Genomic DNA, 24798 nt, shown 5'->3' with positions numbered 1-24798 from the left:
AGGCAGGTGTTGCCCATCATTAGAGACAGGGCTGGTGCTGGCACCAAATCCAACTCTGCATGTGGCAGCCAGAGAGGGAAAGACATGAATCATGCATTGAAGGCAAAAAAGGTTGTTAACTCACTTTCCCAGACTTTCCCAGAGAGGAGAGAAGGCAAGAGACATTCCCCAATCAAGGAAGCTTTCTGTGACAGCACATGCCCAGCTCAGAGGGAGCCCTTCTCCTGGTTCTTTTGTTCATTCATTCATTTATTAACTTAACTAGGGGGTTATTTATTTATTTATGTGCTCATTCACTGAGAACCACTCGAGCCCAGCCAGCCCACATTTCTTTAGTTTCTCCTGTCTGCCTGGCCCTGGGCCCAGTCTTGTGGGAGGGGTGCACGCTGCAGAGGGGGCTGGACCATGCCTGGGCTGGCGTGGCGAGTGCTGACCCAGACGTGCTCCAGGACATCACAAGAACTCTGACACATGCATATCTTTGCAGGCATGAGCGCGGCCTCTGTGACTCTGGCCAGTGCCCTGCAGGTCCGGGGTGAAGTTCTGTCTGAAGAGGAAATCTGGTCCCTCTTGTCCCTGGCTGCTGAGAGGCTCCTAGAAGACCTTCGTGTTGGTAAGACAGTGTGTCTGGGGCGGCTGAGTTACAGGGCGTTGAATGTGAAACTTGCCAAACACACTTCTGGGTGCTGCGTATTGATCTGTCATTAGTCCGAGGTATTAGAAAGAGTAGGCAAAGGACACCCACCTGCCAAGCTGCTCTGGGAAGGGAATTCTGACTCTCGGACCCATGGAATGAGGCAGAGTTGAAAGAATGTCCTCCTTTGCCTTGATATTGCAGCTTTCCTAGGCATAATGTCTAGGAGAGAGCAGGTGCAGCTCTGTGGGCCTCTCCCAACACCTGGGCAGTCTGGGCAGAACCAGAAACTGGGGTCGTTTCTGGCAGGGGTAGCCACTGAGAGGGCTTACACCCCCACATGTTTCTCTGCCAGATGCTGCAGCAGCTAGTGTCCCATCAGGGAACAGAACCCACACAGTCGGTAGTCTAAACAAGGGAAGTTAATATAAAGAACTATTAAACTCTGATAGAAGAGTAACTGTCAGGTATGAGAAAACTCAAACTTGGCCCCATAGGAGTGAGGGCAGTACCCAGTGAAGGACAAACTTCAAGCGAGGCCCCCTCTCCAGGCTGGGCTTCAGATCTGCTGTAGGAGTTGTGCTTGCAGCCCACGATGATGGCCAAGTTCTCTGCTTTGCCGGGCCATAGGTGTCTGCAGTCACTTGACAAGCGAGACACAGGCGATCACCGATCACAGATAGGGGCAGGGTGACTTTCTGGGCTGGGTGAGCCAAAGCCAGGGGAGCTAGTGCCAGCAGGAGGCCTGGAGCCCGCAGCGTCCGTGTAGACAGACGGGGTCGGGAGAAGGTGATTACTTGACAAGGCTGGGCAGAGGTGTGTCCTAGAGACCGCGCCTCCAGGGTGTGTGTAGGAGCAGAGAGTCACTCTCAGTCACGGACACACGCTGAGCCCCCAGAAACAGCTGGAGAGCCCGCCTCTCGCAATGTCTTTCTAGCGCCCTCTACTGAGAAAGCTGCGCATCGCGCTCACTGTAAAAGGGATGCTTAAGGGAGGGAGCTCGTATTGAAAGATGAATTTGGAGCTTCGGATCTGGAGCTTCGAGGCATTAAATTGACAACTGGAATATTGAGTGCCCTAGCTCAGATGTCAACTTGGAAGTCACATGTGCTTGGGGCCTGCCAGCTCGTGGTGGAGGTGGCCCATGCAGGAGATCATACATGCGCAGTCAGGGTGAGGCGCCCTTGGTGTGGGGAGATGAAGGGAGGCCTCGCACCTGTACCTTCACTTGCTTCTTCTTCCTGAGTCTTCACTCCCTCTTTCCCGCCCCGGAGGTTCTGGTGAACAGCGAAAGTATGTTCAGAAGACCAGCTGCCTTGGTCCCTGACTTGGCTCCAGAGAACTCGGACTTGTGCTAATGTCCAGATGGACCTGATCTTTCTTTACCTTTTCCCTTGAGACTCTTGGGCCACCTGTGAATTTGGATGCAGCTTCTAGTTTCCCAGCCACTGCTGCAGCCACCTTCTGTGACATATGCTCCTGTGCCTGCATGTGTCAGGGTTGAAATCCTTCACTTCTGTATTTCCTAGGGCCATGCTCACTATCCATCCCAGAAGGGGTTCTGCAAGGCACCTTCTGGGCACAGTCCCCCAAAGATGACCCTTCAGATGGTGGCCCTATCTTTACATGCCCATCACTGCCTTGTTTTCAGATTCCTCGGACTATGTGGTCTGCCCCTGGTCAGCCTTGCTTTCTGCGGCTGGAAGTCTTTCCTTCCAGGACCATATTTCTCATATAGAGGCTACTCCTTTCAAGGCCCCTGAACTGCTACAGGGACAGAGCGACGATGAGCGACCTGATGCATCTCAGGTAAGGCACGTGATATCTCTGAAGCACTCCTGCACCTGTCCTCTGGGAAAGACCTGGTCTTCCATCATCCCCAGTTCAGCCCCGAGGAACACTGAAGCATAATGGGTTTAAAGAATTTTATCCCTAGGCTTTCTTGCCAACAACTTATTAGCTCTTATATGAGGACAGATGAGCTTCTCTGAGCCTCAAGTTCTATGTATGTTGAAATGGGATTAATATGACCTATCTATCAGCTTCTTATAAATATTCAAAATGAAGTGCTGGAAAAGCTGTAGGTAAATGGTCTGGCAAAATGTGACAAAAACCCTAAAAAGGACTCAACAAATCTTCAGATGGAATGTATCCCAAGGCATGAGTAAAGATTGATTTAGCTGCAGCAACGTTTATTACTGTAGGGTTGACATTAGTGATAGACTGGAAACAAGTTTAATATCCAGTGAGAGTGCACATGGAACAAAACAGCTCTAAAAGGAGGCTGTAGAAACTTACTTAACGACTTAAAGAAGTTAAGTACATGCATGTGCAATGTGATCCTAGTTGTGTATGCACACACACACCACACAGAGTTTGAAAAATACATGTCTGCAGTGATTATTTTTTCATCACTAGTGCCATGGATGTGTTTTGCTTCTGAATAGCAAAAGGTTCTGGCTCAACATTATTTTTAATTTTAAACAGAAGCAATTCTAAGGAAAGAATGATATCCACTAGGCACACTGTGCCGGACAGGCTATAGTGGGTGTTTAATCCACAAGTTCCTTCCCTTTTCATGGGAAAATTACAGATCTGGAAATTCCACTCCTCTCAGGAGGCATCAGGGAATGGGAGCTTTTTTTTTTTTTTTTTTTTTGTCTTTTGAGGGCTGCTCCTGCAGCATATGGAGGCTCCCAGGCAAGGGATCCAATTGGACCTGTAGCTGCTGGCATACGCTGCAACCACAGCAACTCAGGATCCGAGCTGTGTCTGTGAGGGTTAAACATCCTCATGGATGCTAGTTGGGTTCATTAACCACTGAGTCATGACGGGAACTCCAGGAGCTACTTTTTCTTTGGACTCAGAGAAGAGGGCCTCAGTGGCTTCCAGGTTTGGCTTGTCTGGGCACATGTCTGGCTAGTTTGTCTCCAAGTCAGATCACAGCAGTGAAAACATGAGTGTCACCGTTGCAGTTGTCAGGGCTCCATCACCCCACTGGCAGTCTCCCCAGCACTCCAGGGGGTGGATCCCTGGCCTCCTGTGTTGGACACAGACTTGAGTGCCTTTAAGATTCCCACTTTTTGGAGTTCCCGTCATGGCGCAGTGGTTAACGAGTCTGACTAGGAATCATGAGGTTGCGGGCTCGATCCTGACCTTGCTCAGTGGGTTAAGGATCCGGCGTTGCCGTGAGCTGTGGTGTAGGTTGCAGACGCGGCTCAGATCCCAAGTTGCTGTGGCTCTGGTGTAGGCCGGTGGCTACAGCTCCAATTCAACCCCTAGCCTGGGAACCTCCATATGCCGCGGGAGCGGCTCAAGAATAGCAACAACAACAACAACAAAAAAGACAAAGAGACAAAAAAAAAAAAAAGATTCCCACTTTTTGGGTCTCTTGGGTGACGCTCCATCCAGACCAAGTTGCCTCCAGCACTCTGGACTCAGCTAAGATGACACATCCAGAGCTCTGGGATCTGACTTTCTGAGCAACAACTAGAGGGGCCTGCTGATGAAAGTGTAGGTTTCCTATGGGATGAATTGCGGCCAGTGGGAAGCAGGAGATGGGAGGAGACTGAAAAGATAAATTATCCCTGCTTTTCCTTCTTCATGAACTGTTTTTAGGCAAGTCTTGAAAGCCTTCTCAGAGAAATTCTCAGTGCAGAGGCTCTGTCTGCTGTGCTTCCTGCTGTGATTTGTGGCTTAAACAAGGAAGTAACCAGCATGTGCTTGCCTCCTATCCACGTTTCTCCTCACCCTTGCTGCCCTGCGCTTGCTGTTCCTAAATGAAGTGTCAGCATTTAATCCTTGCTTCAGGCTCTGCTTTCTCGGGGACCTGAGCTAAGACAGATCTTGAGTGCTCCTGGGGTCCTTCCTCATCCCTCCCAACACTCACTGGTGAGGAACAGAGATCACCTTCCTGACTGCAGCTTGACCTCCACTGAGTGTCTTGTGAAGGTCTAGTCCCTCCTTTTTCTTCTTCTTCTTGTAGCAGCACCTGCTGCACATGGAAGTTCCCAGGCTAGGGGTCTAATTGGAGCTACAGCTGCTGGCCTACCTCACAGCCACAGCAACTCGGGATCTGAGCCACATCTGCCACTACACCACAGTTCACGGCCATGCTGGATCCTTAACCCACTGAGCAAGACCAGGGATTGAACCCACATCCTCATGGATACTAGTTAGGTTCTTAACCTGCTGAGCCAGAATAGGCACTCCCTAGTTGGGCCTTTGTTCAGAGCTTCCTAGAGCTGAGCTGAGCTGAGCTGGAGAAGAACATCCTCCTCGCTCTGCTCTTGTTCCTCCATGGAGAGGAGGGAGGGCTCCCAGAGTGCCAAGGCTACAGGATTAGGCCAAGTGAGGGCTAGGGAGGGGTGTTCTGAGAGTCTGGGCCAGGAAGAGAAGGGTGAGTTTGAGCTGGGAGAGGATCAGTGTGGGCAAGGGGCTGAGGCCTGAATGGACCAAAGAGCCAGTTTTGTTGGTGGCTTAATTCTCCATCCATGGCATTGGGGAATGTGGCTTAAGGGGCAGAAGCTACTGGCCTTCATCCCTGTTTACTAGGCTGGGAGGCAGGGTCACCTGGCCGTTCTCTCTCTTACAGCATCCCTACCACTTAGTTCTGTTAACTGCTATTCTCCTCCTTTCATCTCAGTCTCCTCTCTTTTTGTTTTTAAAGTTTTTTTTTATATTATTATTATTATTATTGGTTTTTTGCCTTTTCTAGGGCTGCTCCCACGGCATATGGAGGTTCCCAGGCTAGGGGGTCTCATCAGAGCTGTAGCCACTGGCCTACACCACAGCCACAGCAATGGGGGATCTGAGCCTCATCTGAGACCTACACCACAGCTCACAGCAACGCCGGATCCTTAACCCACTGAGCAAGGTCAGGATCGAGCCCGCAACCTCATGGTTCCTAGTCAGATTCGTTAACCCCTGAGCCATGATGGGAACTCCTATATTATTATTATAGTTGATTTACAATGTTCTGTTCCTTTCTGCTGTAAAGCAAAGTGACTAAGTTATACATATGTATATACATTCTTTTTCTCACGTTATCCTCCATCATGTTCCATCGCAAGTGATTAGATATAATTTCCTGTGCTGTACAGCAGGCTCTCCTGGCTTATTCACTTCGAATGCTATAGTTTGCATCTACTAACCCCAAACCTTCAGTCCCTCCCATTCTCTCCTCCTCGCCCTCAGCAACCATAAGTCTGTTCTTCATGTCCATGAGTTTGTTTCTTTTCTGTAGATAGGTTCATTTGTGCCATATTTTAGATTCCAGATGTAAGTGATATCATATGGTATTTGTCTTCTCTTTCTGACTTACCTCACTTAACATGAGACTCTAGTTTCATCCATGTTGCTGCAAATGCTATTATTTTGCTCTTTTTATGGCTGAATAGTATTCTACTGTGTATATGTACCACATCTTCTTAACCCATTCATCTGTTGATGGACATTTAGGTTGTTCCCATGGCTTGGCTATTGTGAATAGTGCTGCAGTGAACATAGCGGTGCAGGTATCTTTTCAATGAAAGTTTTGTCTAGATATATGCCTAGGAATGGGATTGCTGGGTCATACAGTAGCTCTATATTTAGTTTTCTGAGGTACCTCCATACTGTTTTCCATAGTGGTTGTACCAATTGACATTTCCACCAACAGTGAAGGAGGGTACCCTTTTTCCCACACCCTCTCCAGCATTTGTTATTTGTAGACTTACTAAACATGGCCATTCTGACTGGTGTGAAGTGGTACCTCACTGTAGTTTCGATTTGCATTTCTCTAACAATTAGTGAGGACAATCTCTTTTCTTCATCCAACTTGGCTCAGGTCGTGTGGGAAATGGATGAGCAATCAGGAAACTGGTCTCAGGAGAGGCTGTGCTCAGAGTCCTCCCACAGCCCTGGGTTCTGTTCTGAGGTCAGAAGAGTGTACACTGACTCCTCTCCCCAGGCTAATATTCACCTCTAACGAGCACACTGAGTTGTTACCCTGCTGCTTGGATTGTTAATCCCAGGTAGGAGGAAAGTGTGGGCAGGTCCCTAACGACAAGTCTCTCATGCCCCCATCAGCCCATCCCAGGCTTGTGGCAGACATTACCAATTGATTATGATATTCTTTCCCACGGAGCCAGGAGTTGCTTTCAGAATCCTTCACAGCACCCTTCTCCAGGGCAGTGACTTCCAGTGGGCTGGATTTGGGATGAGGCTTGTCATTGCAGCCTTAGGGCTTGCCCTAGAATACTTTATGTTCCCAGGTGTGGGCAGTGCCTCTGGTGGTGCTCAGGCAGCCATTCTCAGGGTCAGTTCTCTGGAGATGAGGGTGTAGCTGGTGACCTGCCCTGCAGGTGTCTAGTCACATCAGGGGAGAGGTCGACTGGTTTAGGGGTGCAATTTCAGGCCAAGAAGGGAACACGTGTGACACATGTGACATTCGACAAGTGTCCTTGACCTAAAAATGTAAAAACCAAAACTGAACCTACTTGTATTAATCTCAGTAGATTGCTAGAGTAGCAGTGTGTTTTTACATACCATGTTTTGTGAATTCAATGTCTCCCTTTCAAGATTCCAGAAATCATTTCATGAAAAGAGAGCTCTTAAGGGAAATGTGCCTTGTCAGTTATAATAGGAGCCTAATAATAATAATAATAATAATAATTTATTGAGTACTTAGTATGATCCAGAGGTGACATAGCCAAATGGCTCTAGGCAAGGGCTCTGGTGCCTGGGTTCAAGTTTAGGCTTCAGGTCTTATTTGGGCAAATTCCCTAACTTGTCTTCACTTTTGTTTCCTCCTCTGTGAAATGGAGACACTATCTACCTCACAGAATTGTGGTGAGGACTAAATAAGCTACTATAAGTAAAAGATTTAGAACAAGGCTTGGTCTGTTATAAGTGCTCTCTGTCCAATAATAACAAAAAATTATGGTTACTATTATACCATCTCCGGGTACTTTTTACTCAATTCTCAGACGTTTTCAGGCAGAATACTTTAAAGATGAGAAAACTGAGACTTGAAGAACTCAGATAATGCTCTTCCAATATACTACATTGATTTCTGACAACATATATATATATATATATATATATATTTTGTCAAGCTGAACCAGTGTGTCATGTAGAGATGGCTTTGGCTACTAGAAACAGAAAGCTTAAAATATAGCCTCCAGAACCACAGATATATTTATCATTTGCTTAACAAGAAGTCCAGAGAATTGATTAGCAGCTTAGTAAATGTCATCAAGAATCCAGGCTATGTATTGTCATTTTACCTTTCTTATCTCTTGCTTTTTTGTCTTTATGCTTGTGGCCTCATGGTCATAATATGGCTGCCATGATTCTATACATCACATCATTGTTCAAGATAGAAACAAGGGGGAAAGGATGGGACCAGCCACATGTGTTCCTATAGACAGTAATGAACAAACTTTCTCAGAAGCTCCCTGACATACTTCACATCTTTCACAAAAACAGAGTGTCATGGTCACTGAGGCTTTCAGCCTCTAGAGTAGGACCTGCAAAGTTTAAGGGAATTGCAAATGCTTGTTGGGCTAACTAGCCAACGGTGTCTGTCATACATGGAAGTGAAGTGAGTTCTGTTTATAGGATCACGGAATAACAGAGACAACAAATCTAATCATGTGCTTTTTTTCTTGGGCAGATGCACGTCTATTCTCTGGGAATGACCCTCTACTGGTCAGCAGGGTTTCATGTTCCACCAAATCAGGTCTGTGAACCAGATACTCAAAGTCCTTGCCAGGTCATGTCTTTGGATTTATTTAGTTTTTTTTTTTTTTTTTCCTCCCCAAGGCAAGGACCACATCTGTTGAGCTATGGGCCACCACTCTGTCCTCCTAGATTAGGAAGGATTGCCAATTAATTAAAGAACTGCTCTTGCTGAGTCCAAAACCTAGGATCCTACTCAACATGACACTCCAGGTGGCCACAATTTGGGATTGCCAAGCAAGATAAGACTTATTTGGGAGTTCCTGTTGTGGCGCATCCAAAACAATCTAACTAGGATCCATGAGGACCTAGGTTCGAACCCTGGCCTCCCTCAGTGGGTCGGAGATCCAGTGTTGCCTTGAGCTGTGGTGTAGGTCACAGACATGACTCAGATCCTGGATTGCTGTGGCTGTGATGTAGGCCGGCAGCTGTAGCTGTGATTCGACCCCCAGTCTGGGAACTTCCATGTGTCATTCGTGCAGCCCTAAAAAAACAGAAAAAAAAAAAAAGATAAGACCTATTTGTCACTCTAGGCCAAAGGAAGTAGGAAGCTGGAGGATTTTACAGATACTGAAGATACCGGTTTATAAAACGGGCTTTAAAGCAGCCCTTCCTAAAGTGAGGTGCTTCCCTGAAAAAGGGTTCTGTGCTCACTCGATGTGGGGCAAAGTTCCCTACAATGCCTTCTTAAAGGTTTTTCTGAGTAGTTTATTAAAGGCTGAAAAGGCTGAAATTGAAAGTGCAGAAATTTTACACTTTATCATAGCTTTTTACAAAAATTTTTGGCTACAGAATGCATGTGTGTGTGTGCACACCTGTGTAAATTTTCATCTGACACTGTAAAAATTCCACAGGAACCAGTGTAACAAGAACACATGCTGGAAAACTTTGCCCAGCCTGTTGGCTTTCTTTCTTTCCTCCCTCCTTCTGTCCCTTCCTTCCGTCTCCTCTTTGCTCCCTCCAATTCGATATCCCAGTGCTTCCAGTGTTCTTTCTAAAACACTGGTTGCATCCTTCTCCTGTGGAATCTTTGACAGCCCCCCCACTCCCCACAGGGTTGTGTTCCACTTCTCAGCAGGACACACCCGGAGACCAGAACTGGTCCTACTTGTGGCCCTGGTTCCTCTCTGGTAATCTGCCATCATCAGGGCTGGCTGTGTGGCCTGTGTAACAGCACAGGGCTCTGAACTTACAAGGGCCCCACACTTGATTTAATGCTCTGTGTTCAAGTTCTTAACAAGTTGAACAAGGGGCCCTGCATGGTCCCTTTGCCCTGGGCCTGGTCCTGCCCACAGCCCCCTTCCTTCCAGACACATGCCAGCCTTTGCCCACACAGCTCCCTCCATCTGTGGCTCACTTGCCTACCTTTCTCCTGGTCAACCCCAATGTGCCTTTTGAGATTTAGTTCAAGTTCTTTCCCCAGCTCCTTCCTCCCTCCCCAGGCTGGGCTAGGCCCCTTTCTCTGTGTTTTGACCATGTCCTGTACTTCCTAAGACCAGACTCCTTATCACCCTGCAATGTCCTTGTCTCTTGAAGTGTCTTTCTTATTAGATTGTGCACCTCTTGAAGGCAGGGACTGTCTCCCACCTTAAATCTCAAGTAGCTGTGCTGTCCCAGGCACAGAAGAGGCTCTCTGATGTGCTCTGTGAGGGCAGGACTCAGTAGCCTGGTTACATATGAAGATAAGAATTCACACCTAGTGTTACATGGCAGGAAACGGCAGTGCAACCTTCATCTGCAAAATGGCTTGCAGTAGTGGTGGGCATGAGAAAATGCCTGATTGTGGGTCTGCATTTGAGACCTCCCCTGTATAAATGGTGGCCATTTAAAAGCAGAGGGAAGCATTTAATAAAATACCTATTTTTTCTTTTGCTTGATGTGTACATGTGACATACAGTTCATCCAGCAATTATGAACCTTATGCTGACCCCTAGAGATTCCAAAGTGAAAAAGCTACAGTCTTTGTGCTCTTGGAGCTCACATTCTAGGGGAAAAGGTCCCAGGGAGACCCACCTAAATAATTTGAGAAAATGACAGGTGCCCAGGTGAATGTGAGTTAAAGGCTGATCCTGGTTTGAGCTGGGTGCTTGGCACAGGTGGAAGTCTATTTTATCAAGGACCTGTGTTTCCAAGCCCACGTTTGGGCTCCCCCGGCGCTAAAGGGCATTCCAGATTAGAAAGCAGCAAAGTACATATAGCAGGTGCAGAGATAATGGCTCTGCATTTTGTGGCCTCAGTGATATATTGTGTGTTCCGCCCTAAACTCTGCAGAAAGAGTGGGCACCTGCCTAGTTCATGAGAGCATCTGTCCTCAGTGGTCCCCACAGAAACCTGACAGGGCACTAGCCTCAGTGGCCATGGCTCTGCAGGCTTCTCATGCCACTGCCCTGCTCTCCAGCCCCTGCAGCTCCGAGAGCCTCTCCACTCCATTCTGCTGACCATGTGCGAGGACCAGCCCAGCCGGCGGCTGCCGCTGCAGTCGATCCTGGAAGCTTGTCGGATTCATTGGGAAGAAGTGGCAGTGGACTCTGCCTCCGCCAGTCTCCACGTCAGACAGCTGGTCGGCTTGGTCCTGGGCACCATCTCTGAGGTCAGTGTAGATTTGAGCTTTCCAACCCAGGGGTTGCTTGCTAACCAGGTGTGGCTGCTGAAGTTCAAATTAGCTAAGTTAGGAGTTCTCATTGTGGCTCAGCAGTAACAAACCCGACTGGGATCCATGAGGACATGGGTTCGATCCCTGGCCTTGCACAGTGGGTTAAGGATCCAGTGTTGCCGTGAGCTGTGGTTTGGAACACAGACATGGCTTGAATCTGGCATTATGGCTGTGGTGTAGGTCAGCAGCTGCAGCTCTGATTAGACCCCCCCAGCCTGGGAACTTCCATATGCCATGGGTGTGGCCCTAAAAAGCAAAAACAAAAACAAAAACAAAACCCAACAAATTAGCTAAGTACAGTTCATGGACAGGAAGTAAAACATTCAGTTCTCAGTCACACATACCACACTTAGGTGCTCAGTAGCCACCTATAGCTGGTGAGGACCGTGCTGGACAGGGACAATCTAGAACATTCCTGTTATTGCAGTTCTACCAGGCAGCACATTTGGGAGAGCCTAGATTTCTAATGTGGCTGAGACCCTTGGGGTCTTTGAAAGAGTCTCTTTGACACCTTCCCTGACTGTGCCTACATGGTCCCTGGCCGCTCCCTCTTTTCTGCTATCTTGTGCCTTCAGAGTCCCCTTGTTGTGCTTGTCACCCTGTGCCATTGCTGCCCTGTGCACTTGCTGCCCTGTGCACTTGCCATTGCCTGGCAAGGGCCCTAGCACATAGCAAGCATTTGGCTTAGGCTGGGTTTCCTTGAAACAAAGCCAGAGATGGGCATAGTTATTGGAGGTGTGCTCCCAGGAGAGGGAGTGATGGAAGGATGGGGGAGAAGCCGAGTAAGGAGGTGGTCTCAGGGGGAGACAGCCCCAGCATGATCCCACAAGGAGCTCCAGAGCAGGGGATGGCACTAGCCTTGGTCCCCCTTGAAGACAGGACAGAACTGGGACTTGGGTGAGGCGGGTGAGGTGCTGGGTTGGCAACACCGCATTTGTCCAGGGGGCAGGTTGGAGAATTGAGACCAAGACTAACACAGGGGCCATGTGGCTGGAGAGGAGGGGATGGCGGGGGGCAGGAGTGCTGCCTATAGTCAGTCAGAAAATGCCTCTGCCATCCTGTCCTCCTTCTTGGACCCCTTCTCCCTTGGCATATAAGCATATTGCTCCTATTCATTGAGGATTTGACGGGGAAAGAACAGTCTATTTATTTGAAAGACACTGGCGCCTACCATCCATTGGTGTTTCATTGTCCTTGATGGAACTGTGATGATCTGCAGCATTGCCATCAGGGAATCAAAAAGTGATCTCCATCAATTATTTGACACTCACTGGGACACTGAACTAGGAAAGCTACAAGGGTGCATAACGCACACACTCAAGTTGGGGGAGACAGACGAGCAAGCAAACTTGCTATAATGTGGTGTAATAGAGGTGGGATGCGAGTAAATGATGTGGGGAAGTAATGAGAGGACATTATATCAGCCTGGAGGGCAGAGGTGGTGAGGCTTAGCAGTAGGGAGAACGTAGCTCTGGGTCTTAGAGGCACAGGGGAGCTCCTCAGGGAGACCCTAGCCAGTGGAGGTGGTGCATGAGCAAAGGCTCAGGTGTGCCTGAGTATGCAGGTGTTGCGGGGGCAGTGGGTGGGTTAATCACTCTAGGGTGTGTGGGTACGAAACTCATTCTGGTTGCTGCTGTGTTGGAGAGACCCTTCCACACTGACTCAAACTGATAGCTAGTCTGTATGTGCCTACGTAAATATCCCCTCTTGACCTTGGGATGCAGATGAACAATGCACTTGACCTTCAGGTGGAGAGGAGGGCTGTGGAAGAAAGCTCATCGGGGCAGCAGGATAGAAGCTATCTGCTCAGGAACAGGCTGCATCAGGCGAGCTGTGAGACCCGGGCGGTGCGGGACCTGGGGTGTCTGCATACTTGCAGAGGTGGGTGCAATGCCCTGAGCGTTCCCTGGGTTGGCTGGTGGTACTCACTCTACTGTTTCCTGACCCCACTGGGGCAGAGAAAGCCTGCACAAGACCCACTGTTCCAGGAAGCCCCTGAAGAGAAGGGGCTGAGCTTAGGACATGCCTGTGTCCTAAAGAAAGCTTCATTGGGAATGTAACTTAACAGAGTTCTTTATATCCAATGAAAACTCTTTTTGAGTTTTAACTGTCCAAGGTGATAAAAACAAACTTAAACAAACAACATGAAAGAAAAATTTTCCTTTAATTGTTTTTTTTTTTTTGGTCTTTTTGCTGTTTCTTGGGCTGCTCCCGCGGCATATGGAGGTTCCCAGACTAGGGGTCAAATCGGAGCTGTAGCCTCTGGCCTATGCCAGAGCCACAGCAACGTGGGATCCAAGCCTCGTCTGCAACCTACACCACAGCTCATGGCAACGCCGGATCGTTAACCCACTGAACAAGGGCAGGGACCGAACCCGCAACCTCATGGTTCCTAGTCGGATTCGTTAACCACTGCGCCACGACGGGAACTCCCCTTTAATTGATTTTTAAGTGGAGTGAATGGAAAAGCAATTTGTAAAGTTTCTAGTTTTTGCTCTAGGTATGTTAGAAGGATGGCTTTTAGAATAACCTTCTAATCTTCTACTGTTCTCTGCTTTTCAACTGAATCTGAGATTTAAAAAAAAAAAATGAATGTTGGTGTTCCCGCTGGGGCACAGTGACTTAAGGATCTGGCCTTGCCACAGCTGTGATCTAGATTGAAGCTACAGGTCGGATTCAGTCCCTGGCCTGGGAACTTCCATATGCCACTGATGCGGAAAAAAAAAAAAAAAAAAAATTTCTGTCTGTTGGTCCCTGTAACAAAGTACTCTTGGTTATTAGGCTTCATCTTTCCCCCTAAAAACTCCCCCAGCCCTTGTAACTGTTACTTCCATTTTTCACACGAGGAAACAGACTCAGAAGGGTCAAGCAACTTTGTCGATGTCACACAGCTAGTAAGTCCTAATGCTGATAACCGCACCCCAGGTTGCTTAATTCAAGAAAACCATGCCCTTTGCCTCTGCTGGTGCCTCCATCATGCTGTTTGGTTAGTTTCAGGGAGAAGCACAGAGACCCAGAGCTCCCTGGAGCCGGGACTGGGCACCTCAGCACAGAGTCACTGCAGCCTCTCAGTTAACAGGTGAGTAGCCAGGTGTACAGGGCTGTGAACCTGGTGTGGGATGTTGGTGTAGGAGCTGCTGGACCCTGCTTCTTTTTTTTTCTGATTATTAATGAAAAGTTTCTTGCTTTTCCAGAAAAAAGTTGACCCTATTCCATTAGCAGGTGAAAAATCCATATTTAAGCAGATAGGAAGTCAAGGTGATGAGGGGTCTGGTGGCAGCTGTGCTGTCAGGGCATTTTGTCCCCTCTGGGAACCAAGTTTAGGCTCATTTATGGAGCAACATCCTTTCCTATTGTTGTGGTTATCTATTGTCACACGAGGCTGCATCACAAACCACTACCACATGCAGTGGCCAAAAACAATGATTTATTTAGCTTTTGATATTCTGTGACTTGGGAATTTAGGCTGTGCTCACTTTCATTTTGAAATTTTATTTACATACATATTGATTTGTTGTCCCTCCACCGTTCGGCCAAGGGCGGGCTTGATGTCAAATACACATCTGGGGCCTTGATGCGAGGCTGCAAAGTTCATCTCACAAGGCTTTTCTCTCTGTTTAAAACTCTACTTTCTATTTTTCCAATGAAAATAGCTTTTTTTCCCCCTTCTGATTCCATAAACAGTGTGTGTGTATAGATAAAACATTTTGAACAATATATACAACTCTAGGGAGGAAAGTCAGAACCCCCTGCAGCTCCATTGCCTGCTCCTGGGGTCCCAGGGCTTGCCTCCTGAGCACAGTGAGCAGAGGCAGGGCCATGGGATGGGGAAGAGATGTCCTTGCACCTCTGAGTACCCCCTGTGTCTCTGCAGCCCTAACTTCTCTGGGCCTCAACTTCCTCATCTGCAAAATGGCTATGATAACTTGTGGGTGAAGGGACAGTGCTGGGCACACCCTGTGGCTGAGCACAGCACACACATGGGGGCTTTTGCTAGAGGAAAACTGTTTCCACTGTTAATTGTTTCTCCCATTCTCTGACCGCTGGCCAGCGCTCTTCCAGTTGAAGTTCCCCCAGGTCTTCAGGAAGGCCGACGGCTCAGCTCTGGTTCTGCTGTCCAGGAAAACTCAAGGCCGGCAACTCCTTCTCAAAGGGGTTTCCTGCAAAGAAAGGGAAAGGTGAGGGAAGGGGACCGGAGGGCACTCCCAAGGGAGGTGTGAGTGAGGAGCTGACACAGCAGCTGAAAATGGGCAGGGTCCCCCCAGGGGGGCCAGCCTCCCTGGGCTGAGATTTATGGACTGGACTAAAATAATCCTAAACTTGGCAGTTCAGGGCAATAAGTGTTAAGGCGTGGTCTTGTTGTAGATGCTGTTTAGGACAGAAGATGGAAGATGCCAGGTCCCACCGATCAGGAAGTTCACAGCCAATGGGGTGGGGCAGTGGCTGGACAAGGGAGGTTCTAAGAGAGCTGACAAGGTGAATATACTTGGAAGGGGCCTTCTGAACAGATGATACATGAGAGCAAATGTGTGGGTGGGACAGTCGGGGGAGAGATGCCCCATGCTGGTTTGACATAGGGCAGTAGGGTTTGGACAAGTGTGAGGAGCTGAACATGTGAGTGGCCAGGCCAGCCTGCCCCAGCCTAGAAGTCCAGGCTGGCAGGAGGGACCAGGTCAGGTGGCCCCAGCTCATGGCTCTGGGGACCCCTGACTCCTGGAAGGTAGGCTGATCTCCGCTGAGGGTCCAGCTTGCTAAGCCTGTGCTGGGGTGAGGTCAGGGGTGGTCCTGGGATGTACCTTCTTCCAGATACAGTCCTGGCACCAGCCATCAGAGCCACTTGCGGTGTTTAGATAAAAAAGCACCCTTTCCTCAATGCACATATTGCCATTAGCTGAAAAATTGCTTTAATAACCACAAAGCCCACAGTGACCTCAGGGATTGGTGCCCTTGGATCTGTGACAAGCCCTTCCTGGGCAGGCTGTTCACTGAGGAGGCTGCCTCTGCCAGGCCTTCTGTCTGAGCATCAGCAACCCTTTGGGAATGTCTGACCCAGGTGCCTCCAGAGGCTTTGTCTGTTTGTCTGTTGCTGAAATATGTGCTTAAAGCTGTTCAACAAATTAGAGATGAGCTGAGCCCAGGGTAGGCTCAGGGCCTCCTCCCCTGTGGTCCTGGGCACCACACTCCCCTCCAGCCACTGCTGCCCTCCAAGGCCATTATCAAGTCCTCAGGAACTTAGGGCAGGGGCAGACATGGCATCAGGGAGGCCTTGTTCATCTTCTTTGACTTCAGAATCACTCACTAAAGACACTTCTGCTGGGGACTCTCTCAGGACACAAGTCACTCCCTTGCTGGACTTTTGGCCTCTTGGGACAGAAGTCCTGCTGGGGATGCTTGGGGGACACATTAGAAGGCCCACATTAGAAGTAAATCCACCGGTGTTAAATTTGGGTGAGGTTCTTAACCTCTTGGAGCCTGGACTTCCTACAAAATGGGCTGAGAGTATGCACCCCACAGGATGATGGCTACGTCTGAATAATGAAGCATTTCCTGGGTCACAAGTGTGATTAAAAACATGAAGCGTCATGAAATTGACAATAGCTGTCTCTATGTGCTACTGATTCAACATCCAGAGCTGGGGAAATGTTTCATCTCATTGAAATCTAAAAATATTGTATGTGTAGTGTGTGTGTGTGTTTAGGGCTGCACCTTCAGCATATGGAAGTTCCCAGGCTAGGGTTGAATCAGAGCCGCAGCCGCCAGCCTACACTACAGCCACAGCAACATGGGATCTGAGCTGTGTCTGTGACCTAAACCACAACTCACAGCAACACAGGATCTTTAACCCACTGAGCGAGGCCAGGGATCAAACCCACATCCTCAGTCGGGTTTGTTAACCACTGACCCATGATGGGAATTCCTAAAAATATTTTGTTTTCAAAAAGTCTTATTGCACATAATATATATTTGTACTTTATGATGTGTTTTATAATTTTGGTACCCACAAGAGATGATGTAATGATGCAGGAAACATGAAACTTAGAATGAAGTGGAAACCCAGCTGAAGATATAGAGTATCCCCAGAACTACAGCCACTTGTAAGACATCGACTCTTAGATGCTCTGAGATGCCCAGCCTATCCAGGGCCTCAGCCCAGTCCAGCCCCATTTCAATAAAACCTGCTTCCTGCTGCCTCTGAGGACAGGAGACCTGGTAGCAGATGGCAAATGGTGAGGCCACCAGGGAAGCCCTGTTCTGGAACTGGGGGCCCAGCCCCATGGAAAGTGACTTTTCTCCTCTACCTTGTGTGACTTGCGTCTTTCCTCAGTTCTCCAGGCCGGAGTTTGCCCTGCTGGCTGGAGAGGCCCCAGTGACCCTGCATCTGCCTGGATCCATTGTGGTAACTGCTGGGTTAGACAGGGCAAGGCTGGAAGATGGAGAGGGAAGCGGCCAGCTGGGCAGGCCCTGGGGTCTCAGGCTGGGAGGGTCCCTGGGGCTCACTCTCACCTCCAGACACCTGCCAGTCCCTGCCAAGTCACAGTCTTGCTTTATGTCTCTCTTTCACCATCCCTCTTTCCCTTTACAAGGAGTGACTTCTGGTGAGGTCCTGCTCCTCCTTCCAGACTAGGTCAGCTCTCATATCCTTGTTTAGTCAGGAGATATTGCTGGAGCCCCTAGTAGGTGCCAGACACTCCTCCAGATCCCAGATCTCTGATATGAACAAAACAGAGTCCTTTTCACATGGAGCTTGTATTCTAGCATGTAGGTGTTTGTCTGTTTTCTGGGGAGGAAAAGTCAATCTTCTTTCCCTTGGCTCTGCTGCCCCAAGGGACCTGGACTGGGGGGTGAGTGGCAGGCTTGTCCCTCCCAAAGCCCAAGGAAAGAGCTTTGGTGCTGCTGGCCCAGGGTAGAGACAACTGCTGCCATGTCTTATCCAGAGAGACCCTGGGGAGTGTGTGCCTGTCTGGGGGGACCCTTCCTGAACCAGCCCTCTGCAGAGGAGGGGAGGGATGGTGGAATATGAGCTGGCAGCTGCCCTGGGTGGAGGGTGGCAGAGGTTGCAGGGTAGGCAGGGGGAGGGGGAGACCGGATGGGGCCTGGGTCACCAGGCAACAGAGGCCTTGGCGGCCAGAACCCCTAACCAGAGGTGGGGAGGCAGAACCACTGTGAACTGAAGCTCCTCGTTCATGCTCCCGTGGTGTGTCACTTAGAAAACACACATTCAAAAATACGATTATCACAGATTTCAAGAGGGCAACCGCAGAACATTTAACCCAAGTGCAGGTGCCTCGGAGCACCTTCCGTACCCCCTCTTTCTTTCTCTCTGGCCTGCACACATACTTTCAAACATACTTCCTACCCAGGTGACACAGGTGTGCAGGATGGGCAGGAACCAGAGGGCTCAGAGTGTGCCATGGATCATAGGTCAGCTCAGCCTAGGATCATGGGAGAGCACCCTCCCACAGGATCTCAGACCTGCACTGGCTCCCAGAGTATGTAGGAGGGTCATTGTGTGATGGCGGGCATGGTCTCAATGGCACTAAAGTTACCTGCAATGCCTTCCGTGACAGTCCTTTAATGAGGACATCCTGGGAAGGTCTGGGCCAGGCCCCAGGCTAGGCTTAGGTCACAGGGGATATTCAGCCCCTGTCCTTAGGGAGACTGGGGCCCTGAGCACAAGATGCCATGGGAGCAGAGAAGGAGGGGGGCTGGCTCGACCTTCCAGGCCACAGACAAGAGGTCCTGAGCCTGACCTGGGAACCTGGTGGGAATTTGCCATGTGGGGGTGGAGGGGAAGAACATTCCAGGTGGAAGGCACTGTGTACAGAGATGCAGGCAACAAGCTTGCATGGTGGCAGAATGATGGGCCCTTCTGGGCAGCTAAGCCAAGGCAACAGTGGTTGGAGTGGGGCTGCAGTGGCAGATGACTCTGGAATTAATCTGAGCTGGGTGAAGAGACAGAAGGCAGACACTGCCCCACATCTTTAGATGTGGCTCTGCTGATCAATTTCTGGGTTCCCAGGAATCCCCTAAGCCCTCTCACTTCCTTGGATCCATGCCCACCAAGTTCTCTCTGTTGTGCTCTGTGAAAGGAGGCTTGGCATCAGGTTGTCCAACACTCCTTGGGGTGTACGATTCATCCATCTGGCCCTGGGAAGTCCTTTCATGAAGCAGAGCCCAAGGGGGCAGCCAAGACTCCTGCAGGGGAGAGACATCTGTTACACCTGCCGCCCCAGCCTTCCTGGTCCCTGCAGAGCCTGGCAGAGAGCATGGATTTGAGTCTGGTTCTGCCTTTTACTAACTGTAAAACTCTGAGCAAATCCCTTACCATCTCTGAGCCTTGTTTCTCATGGGGTGAATAGGAATCATAAATGTACTCTGTCTTAGGGTTGTATGTCAGTTCAGCGAGATGATGCCTATAAAGTGCTTAGCATGGAAGGGAGCCCAGGGTAAAGACTGAAGGTCTTGTAGTTTTTGTTACAATTTATACTGTTCTTGTTTTCAGACCAAAAAAGGGAAATCCTATTTGGCTCTCAGAGACCTCTGCGTGGTGCTGCTGAGTGGGCAGTGCCTGGAGGTAAAATGTGACATCACATCGACAGCAGGAGCCGTCTTCAATGCTGTCGCATCCTTTGCCAACCTTCGGGAGCTCACCTACTTTGGCTTGGCTTACATGAAGGGTAAGTGTCTTCCGGGTAGCTCACAGGTGACCTGGTACCTCGAGTAACCCAGGTGTCTATGTACCTGAGCACTATTCCTTCTAACAAGACTGCTCGAGACTGGGATGCTTCACCTTGCACACCTTGACCTTAGCCAGCATGTCAAGTCCTCATGTGCAGACTGTCAAGTAAGTGCAGAGGATGGTGAGGAAACAGTGTGTGTAAGATGTTGTGGCTTCTGTGGTTTGCTGGGTCTGGCTGCCCAATCTCAGTGCTTTGAGGTTAGATGAGCAAATATGAGAAACATTTCCATCTTGGTGGAAAAACTGTATGGCAGTTCCTCAAAAAAAAAAAAAAAAAATTACAGCCAAGGAGTTCCTGTTGTGGCTCAGTGGTTAACATACCCAACTAGTATCCATGAGGATGCTGGTTCCATCCCCAGCCTTGCTCAGTGGGTTAACGATCCAGCGTTGCCGTGAGCTGTGGTGTAGGTTGCAGATGTGGCTTGGATCCTGTGTTGCTGTGGCTGTGGTGCAGGCCAACAGCTACAGTGCCGATTCAACCCCTAGCCTAGGAATCTCTGTATGCCGTGGGTGCAGCCCCAAAAAGACAAAAAAAAAAAAAAAGAAAAAAATTACAGCCAAATCTACCCTATGATCCACTACTTCCAAGTTGACATTCCTAACCAAAATAATTGAAAGCAAGGTCTCTCAGAGATATTTGTAGGTTTATGTTCATAGCAGTATTATTCATAGTAGCTAAAAAAAAAAAATGTAAGCAACCCAAGTGTCTATTGATGGATGAATAGATAAGCAAAATGTGTATGTATGTAATAATAATGAATAATGGAATAGTATTCAACCTCAACAAGAAAGGACATTCCAACATATGCTACAACATAGATGAACCTTGAGTACAAGGTACCAAGTGAAATAAACCAGTTGCAAGAAGACAGATACTAGATGGTCCCACTCAGGTGAGGTACCTAGAGTAGTCAAATTCAGAGGGACAGAAAGTAGAGTGGGGGTTGCCAGGGCTGGGGTGGGGGGAGGAGGAGGAAATGGGAGTTATTATTTAATGCATATAGAGCTGCAGTTTTGCAAGATGAGGAAGTTCTGGAGGTGGGTGATGGTGATGGTTGCACAACAATGTGAATAGACATAACACTGTTGAACTCTACACTTAACTACGGTTAAGATGGTGATTTTTACGTTATGTGTATTTTATCACAATAACAATGTTTAAAAATGTTCTTGGAGTTCCTGTCATGGCATGGTGGTTAACGAATCCGACTAGAAACCATGAGGTTGCGGGTTTGATCCCTGGCCTCACTCAGTGGGTTAAGAATCGGTGTTGCTGTGAGCTGTGGTGTAGGTTGCAGACGCGGCTCGGATCCTGTGTTGCTGTGGCTCTGGCATAGGCCGGTGGCTATAGCTCCGATTAGACTCTTAGCCTGGGAATCTCCATATGCTGCGGGTGCAGCCCTGGAAAAAGACCAAAAAAAAAAAAAGATGTTCTTCATCTAACCAAACAGGACCAATCAGAAATCAGCACTCGCACCCCAGGAGCCTAAGTTAAGAATCCACTCTGAACATCCCCCAAAAAGGGTTTTTTACACCTTCCTACCTCTGCCCTTTTGTTTAGGGACTCTTCCATCCACTGCAAATATCCCCTTGGTGTAGTTGAAGCTCTTTAACCTCCATATGGAGGAATGGGAAGGAGGCTGAGCTGAGATCCTATAGGTCTTCAGGTTAAATCCCGGCTCTACCAGCCCTCCTTGCTAGGTGTCATTATCTCCACGTTCCTCTGTTCTCCCATCCCTCATGAGACCATTGTAGGATCACTCAGCTTGCCATGGTGGTTAGAGGGCATCCTTACTTCCCATGGTTCTCAGCAGACCTCTAAAAGATCCCTCTCCCAAGTGGAAAGATCGGCCATTATATGCTTTGATGTGATCTGTTGATGTTTGCTCAATCTTTGGTCAGGAGTAAACTGAAGAATCTTTAGGAAATATTGTATTTTTATTATATCTAACATGCAATCCTAACAAAACCTAATAAAACCAGGAAATATTGTATTTTTATTATATCTAACATGCAATCCTAATAAAACCAGGAACTGGGAAGACAACCTTAAGGCTTCCCCTCAACTTTCTCCTCCTGGTCAGGTGCCCACTCTCTGGACCCTTCCCATGTGGACATTCTAGAGCTACTTAGCTGGGGCCTCCTGGGTAAATTACTCTATAGTGGCCAGTCTGGGGTTTGGATATAAATCCATTTGGGAAGGTTTGCCAGCCAAACTGTAATGGGGACCTGCCCATGCCTTGGGGAGAAAGGTGAATCAGAGTGGGGAGTCAGATTCAGCAGCCAGGGCTGGGGGCACAGGGGGCAGAGGTCTGGGCACTGTGTGGTGACATCTATTTGAACCACTCTGGACACCTCCTTCCCTCTCCCTCTCCCCAGCGTAAAGATGCCTTTGGAAGAAAAGGCTGGTTACCTGTTTAAAAGCTCTACCTTTTGAAACTTGGCATGACCCCCGTGCCCAGGCCACCTGGTACAAAGAGGGCCTCTGCACTGAGAGGGCAGAGCATGGAGAAGGGTGTGGGGCAGAGCAGGTGTTTAAAAATTGGGCAGACCTGCAGCCATCCAGGGGGAGTGGCCAAGGGCAGGAGGTGAGGCTCAAGCTTTGCCTTGAAGGGTGCAGGGGGTGGAGGTGGGGCTGCCATTGGCTCAGGCTGACAGCTTCCCTCCCAGAGATGCTAGGGGACAACCCCAACTGGATTTGAAGTACTGAGCTTGGGTTGGTGGAGTGTTACAGCTGGCCGCACTCAGGTCAGAAGACAAAGGTGACTCCGCTTATGCCCTGTCTCAGTCTTATCGAGCTGCTCTAACAAAATGCCACAGACTGGGTGGCTTACATGGCAGACATTTATTTCTCAGAGTTCTGGAAGCTCACCATCTGGCTTTGAGCATGGTCATGTCCTTGGGGAGGGCCCTCCTCCTGGCCTATTGGCAGCTACTGTCTCAGTGTCCTCACATGGCAGAGAGAGCCAACCCCGGTCTCTTCCTCTTTTTACTACCCACATTCCCCCATCTAACTCTAATTCCCTCCCAAAGGCCTCACCTCCCAATATCATCACGAGGATTGGGGGATAGGGCTTCAATATATGAATTCTTGGGGGAGATAAACATTCAGTCCCTAACATAATGACTGGGGAGACTTGGGGGTGGTCTGGTTGAAGCAGAGTGCTAGGCCCATGGCAGAAATGGAATAAATACTCATCTCTCTCTCTCTCTCCCTTTTTTTTTTTTGTCTTTTTAGGGCCACATCCAAGGCATAGGGAGGTTCCCAGGCTAGGGGTGCACCCAGAGCTGCAGCCGCCGGCCTACACCAGAGCCACAGTAACATGGGATTGGAGCTGTGTCTGCGACCTACACCACAGCTCATGCCAACGCCGTATCCTTAACCCACTGAGTGAGGCCAGGGATCGAACCCAAGTCCTCATGGATGCTAGTCGGGTTCACTAACCACTGAGCCATGACAGGAACTCCAGAATCTCTCTCTCTCTCTCTTTTTTTTAATTTTATCTCTGTAAGATGGTCGGTGGAAGGCAGATACCACGTGACATCTTCTGTACGATAAATAATCATATTTTCTCCCCTAGGTGCTGAGTTTCTCTTCCTTGACACTCTCCTCTTCGTCTCCTCCTCTCAGCCCCTCATGGACCCAACAAAGATCCTGTGGCACTAGGCATCCAGAGGACTTGCTTCCTGTGCTCTCCTGCACTCGATCGGCTCTTGTCTGACCCTCTGGGCAGAGCCCAGGGCTGTGCATATGAGCGGTGGTGCTTGCTAGTTTGCTTTTCCCTCTAAACACACCCTACTTCCATTTCAGACAGAGAATTCTTCTTTCTGGACGCTGAAACCAGGTTGTGCAAAATAGCCCCTGAAGGCTGGAGTGAGCAGCCCCAGAAGAATAGCTCCCTGAACACCTTCAAGCTCTTTCTGAGAATAAAGTTCTTTGTCAGTCACTACGGGCTGCTTCAGTGAGTGCTGCAAACTTCTTGGTTTGTTCCTTAAGGCGTTTATGAGTGTCCAGACTGACATTACAGATAATGAGTGGGCAAGTGCTTTGCAAACTAAAGTGTGTTATAGGAGTTCCCGTTGTGGCTCAGTGGTAACGAACCAGACTCATATCTGTAAAGATGTGGATTTGATCCCCAGCCATGCTCAGTGGGTCAAGGATCAGGCATTGTGGTGAGCTGCGGTGTAGGTTGAAGACACGGATTGGATCCTGTGTTGCTGTGGCTGTGGCATAGGCCAGCAGCTGTAGCTCCCTTTTGCCTCCAGCCTGGGAACTGCTATATGCCGAGGGTGTGGCCATAAAAAGAAAAAAAAAAGGGGGTTATAAATAACAACACTTACTCTGGTGGAGCTGCTGTTGATTGGATTCCAACACAACAGAAAAGGGGGGAAAGTCAGTTTGGGGGACAGGCTCTGGTCAAAATGAGAATATGCCTTTTTGTTTCAAAACATACCCTAGTCAAGGTCATGTTCTCTCTCCTCTGACCCCAACATGCCCTGCCCCTGGCAGCCCAGTGATGAGGGTTGGAGAAGAGGGTCACGGTTTTAGGTTGAATCACTGTCTCTATTCCTTCATTTGCTAGAAACACCATCTAACTGAATATCAGTTTCTCTCACTTGAACCAGAGCAACAGACATCTCTATGGGTGTCGTGTGAAGTGACTAGCACAGAGTAGCTCTGAACAAGTGACAGGAGGCATGGAGCAGATGAAGGAGACCTTACTGGCATTGTCCTCTGGGTTCTCTTGACTTGTGTCTTGTCTTCTCTCCTTGTCCTGCTCCCCAGACTCAGAAAACCCTCCGGCTCTAGTGTTCGCCCTTCCCCTCAGCATTTCAGTGACATTTATACCTGCATCTCTTTCCCAGGCACAGCTGGACAAGGCATCAGTTTTACCTGCAGCTTCGGAAAGACATCCTGGAGGAGAAGCTGTACTGCAGTGATGAGATGCTGCTGCAGCTGGGGGTCTTCGCCTTGCAGGCTGAGTTTGGCAGTTACCCAGAGGAGGTCGGGGTGGAGACCTGGGGCCCTTGGGTGGGGTCACTGGAGAA

General features: G+C 49.0%; 1 protein-coding gene across 1 annotated transcript in view; it reads left to right on the top strand.

Annotated features, from left to right (window-relative positions):
- The first annotated feature begins 312 nt into the window (after positions 1-312).
- FRMPD2 (FERM and PDZ domain containing 2) overlaps positions 313-24798 on the top strand; it is an 86752-nt gene continuing 62266 nt past the window's right edge. Inside the window, exons 1-11 of the mRNA XM_047761810.1 lie at positions 313-613; positions 2286-2443; positions 8292-8357; positions 10755-10946; positions 12758-12890; positions 14001-14088; positions 15061-15187; positions 17335-17406; positions 19513-19687; positions 23561-23711; positions 24616-24754. Of these exons, the coding sequence (XP_047617766.1) occupies positions 472-613; positions 2286-2443; positions 8292-8357; positions 10755-10946; positions 12758-12890; positions 14001-14088; positions 15061-15187; positions 17335-17406; positions 19513-19687; positions 23561-23711; positions 24616-24754 (1443 nt within the window). The 5' untranslated portion in view covers positions 313-471. The remainder of the gene's footprint in view (positions 614-2285; positions 2444-8291; positions 8358-10754; positions 10947-12757; positions 12891-14000; positions 14089-15060; positions 15188-17334; positions 17407-19512; positions 19688-23560; positions 23712-24615; positions 24755-24798) is intronic.

This window comes from Phacochoerus africanus, chromosome 15 (assembly GCF_016906955.1).
Source record: "Phacochoerus africanus isolate WHEZ1 chromosome 15, ROS_Pafr_v1, whole genome shotgun sequence".
Lineage (NCBI taxonomy): Eukaryota > Metazoa > Chordata > Mammalia > Artiodactyla > Suidae > Phacochoerus > Phacochoerus africanus.
Note: the sequence above shows the minus strand (reverse complement) of the source record. Positions and strands in the feature narration are given on the sequence as shown.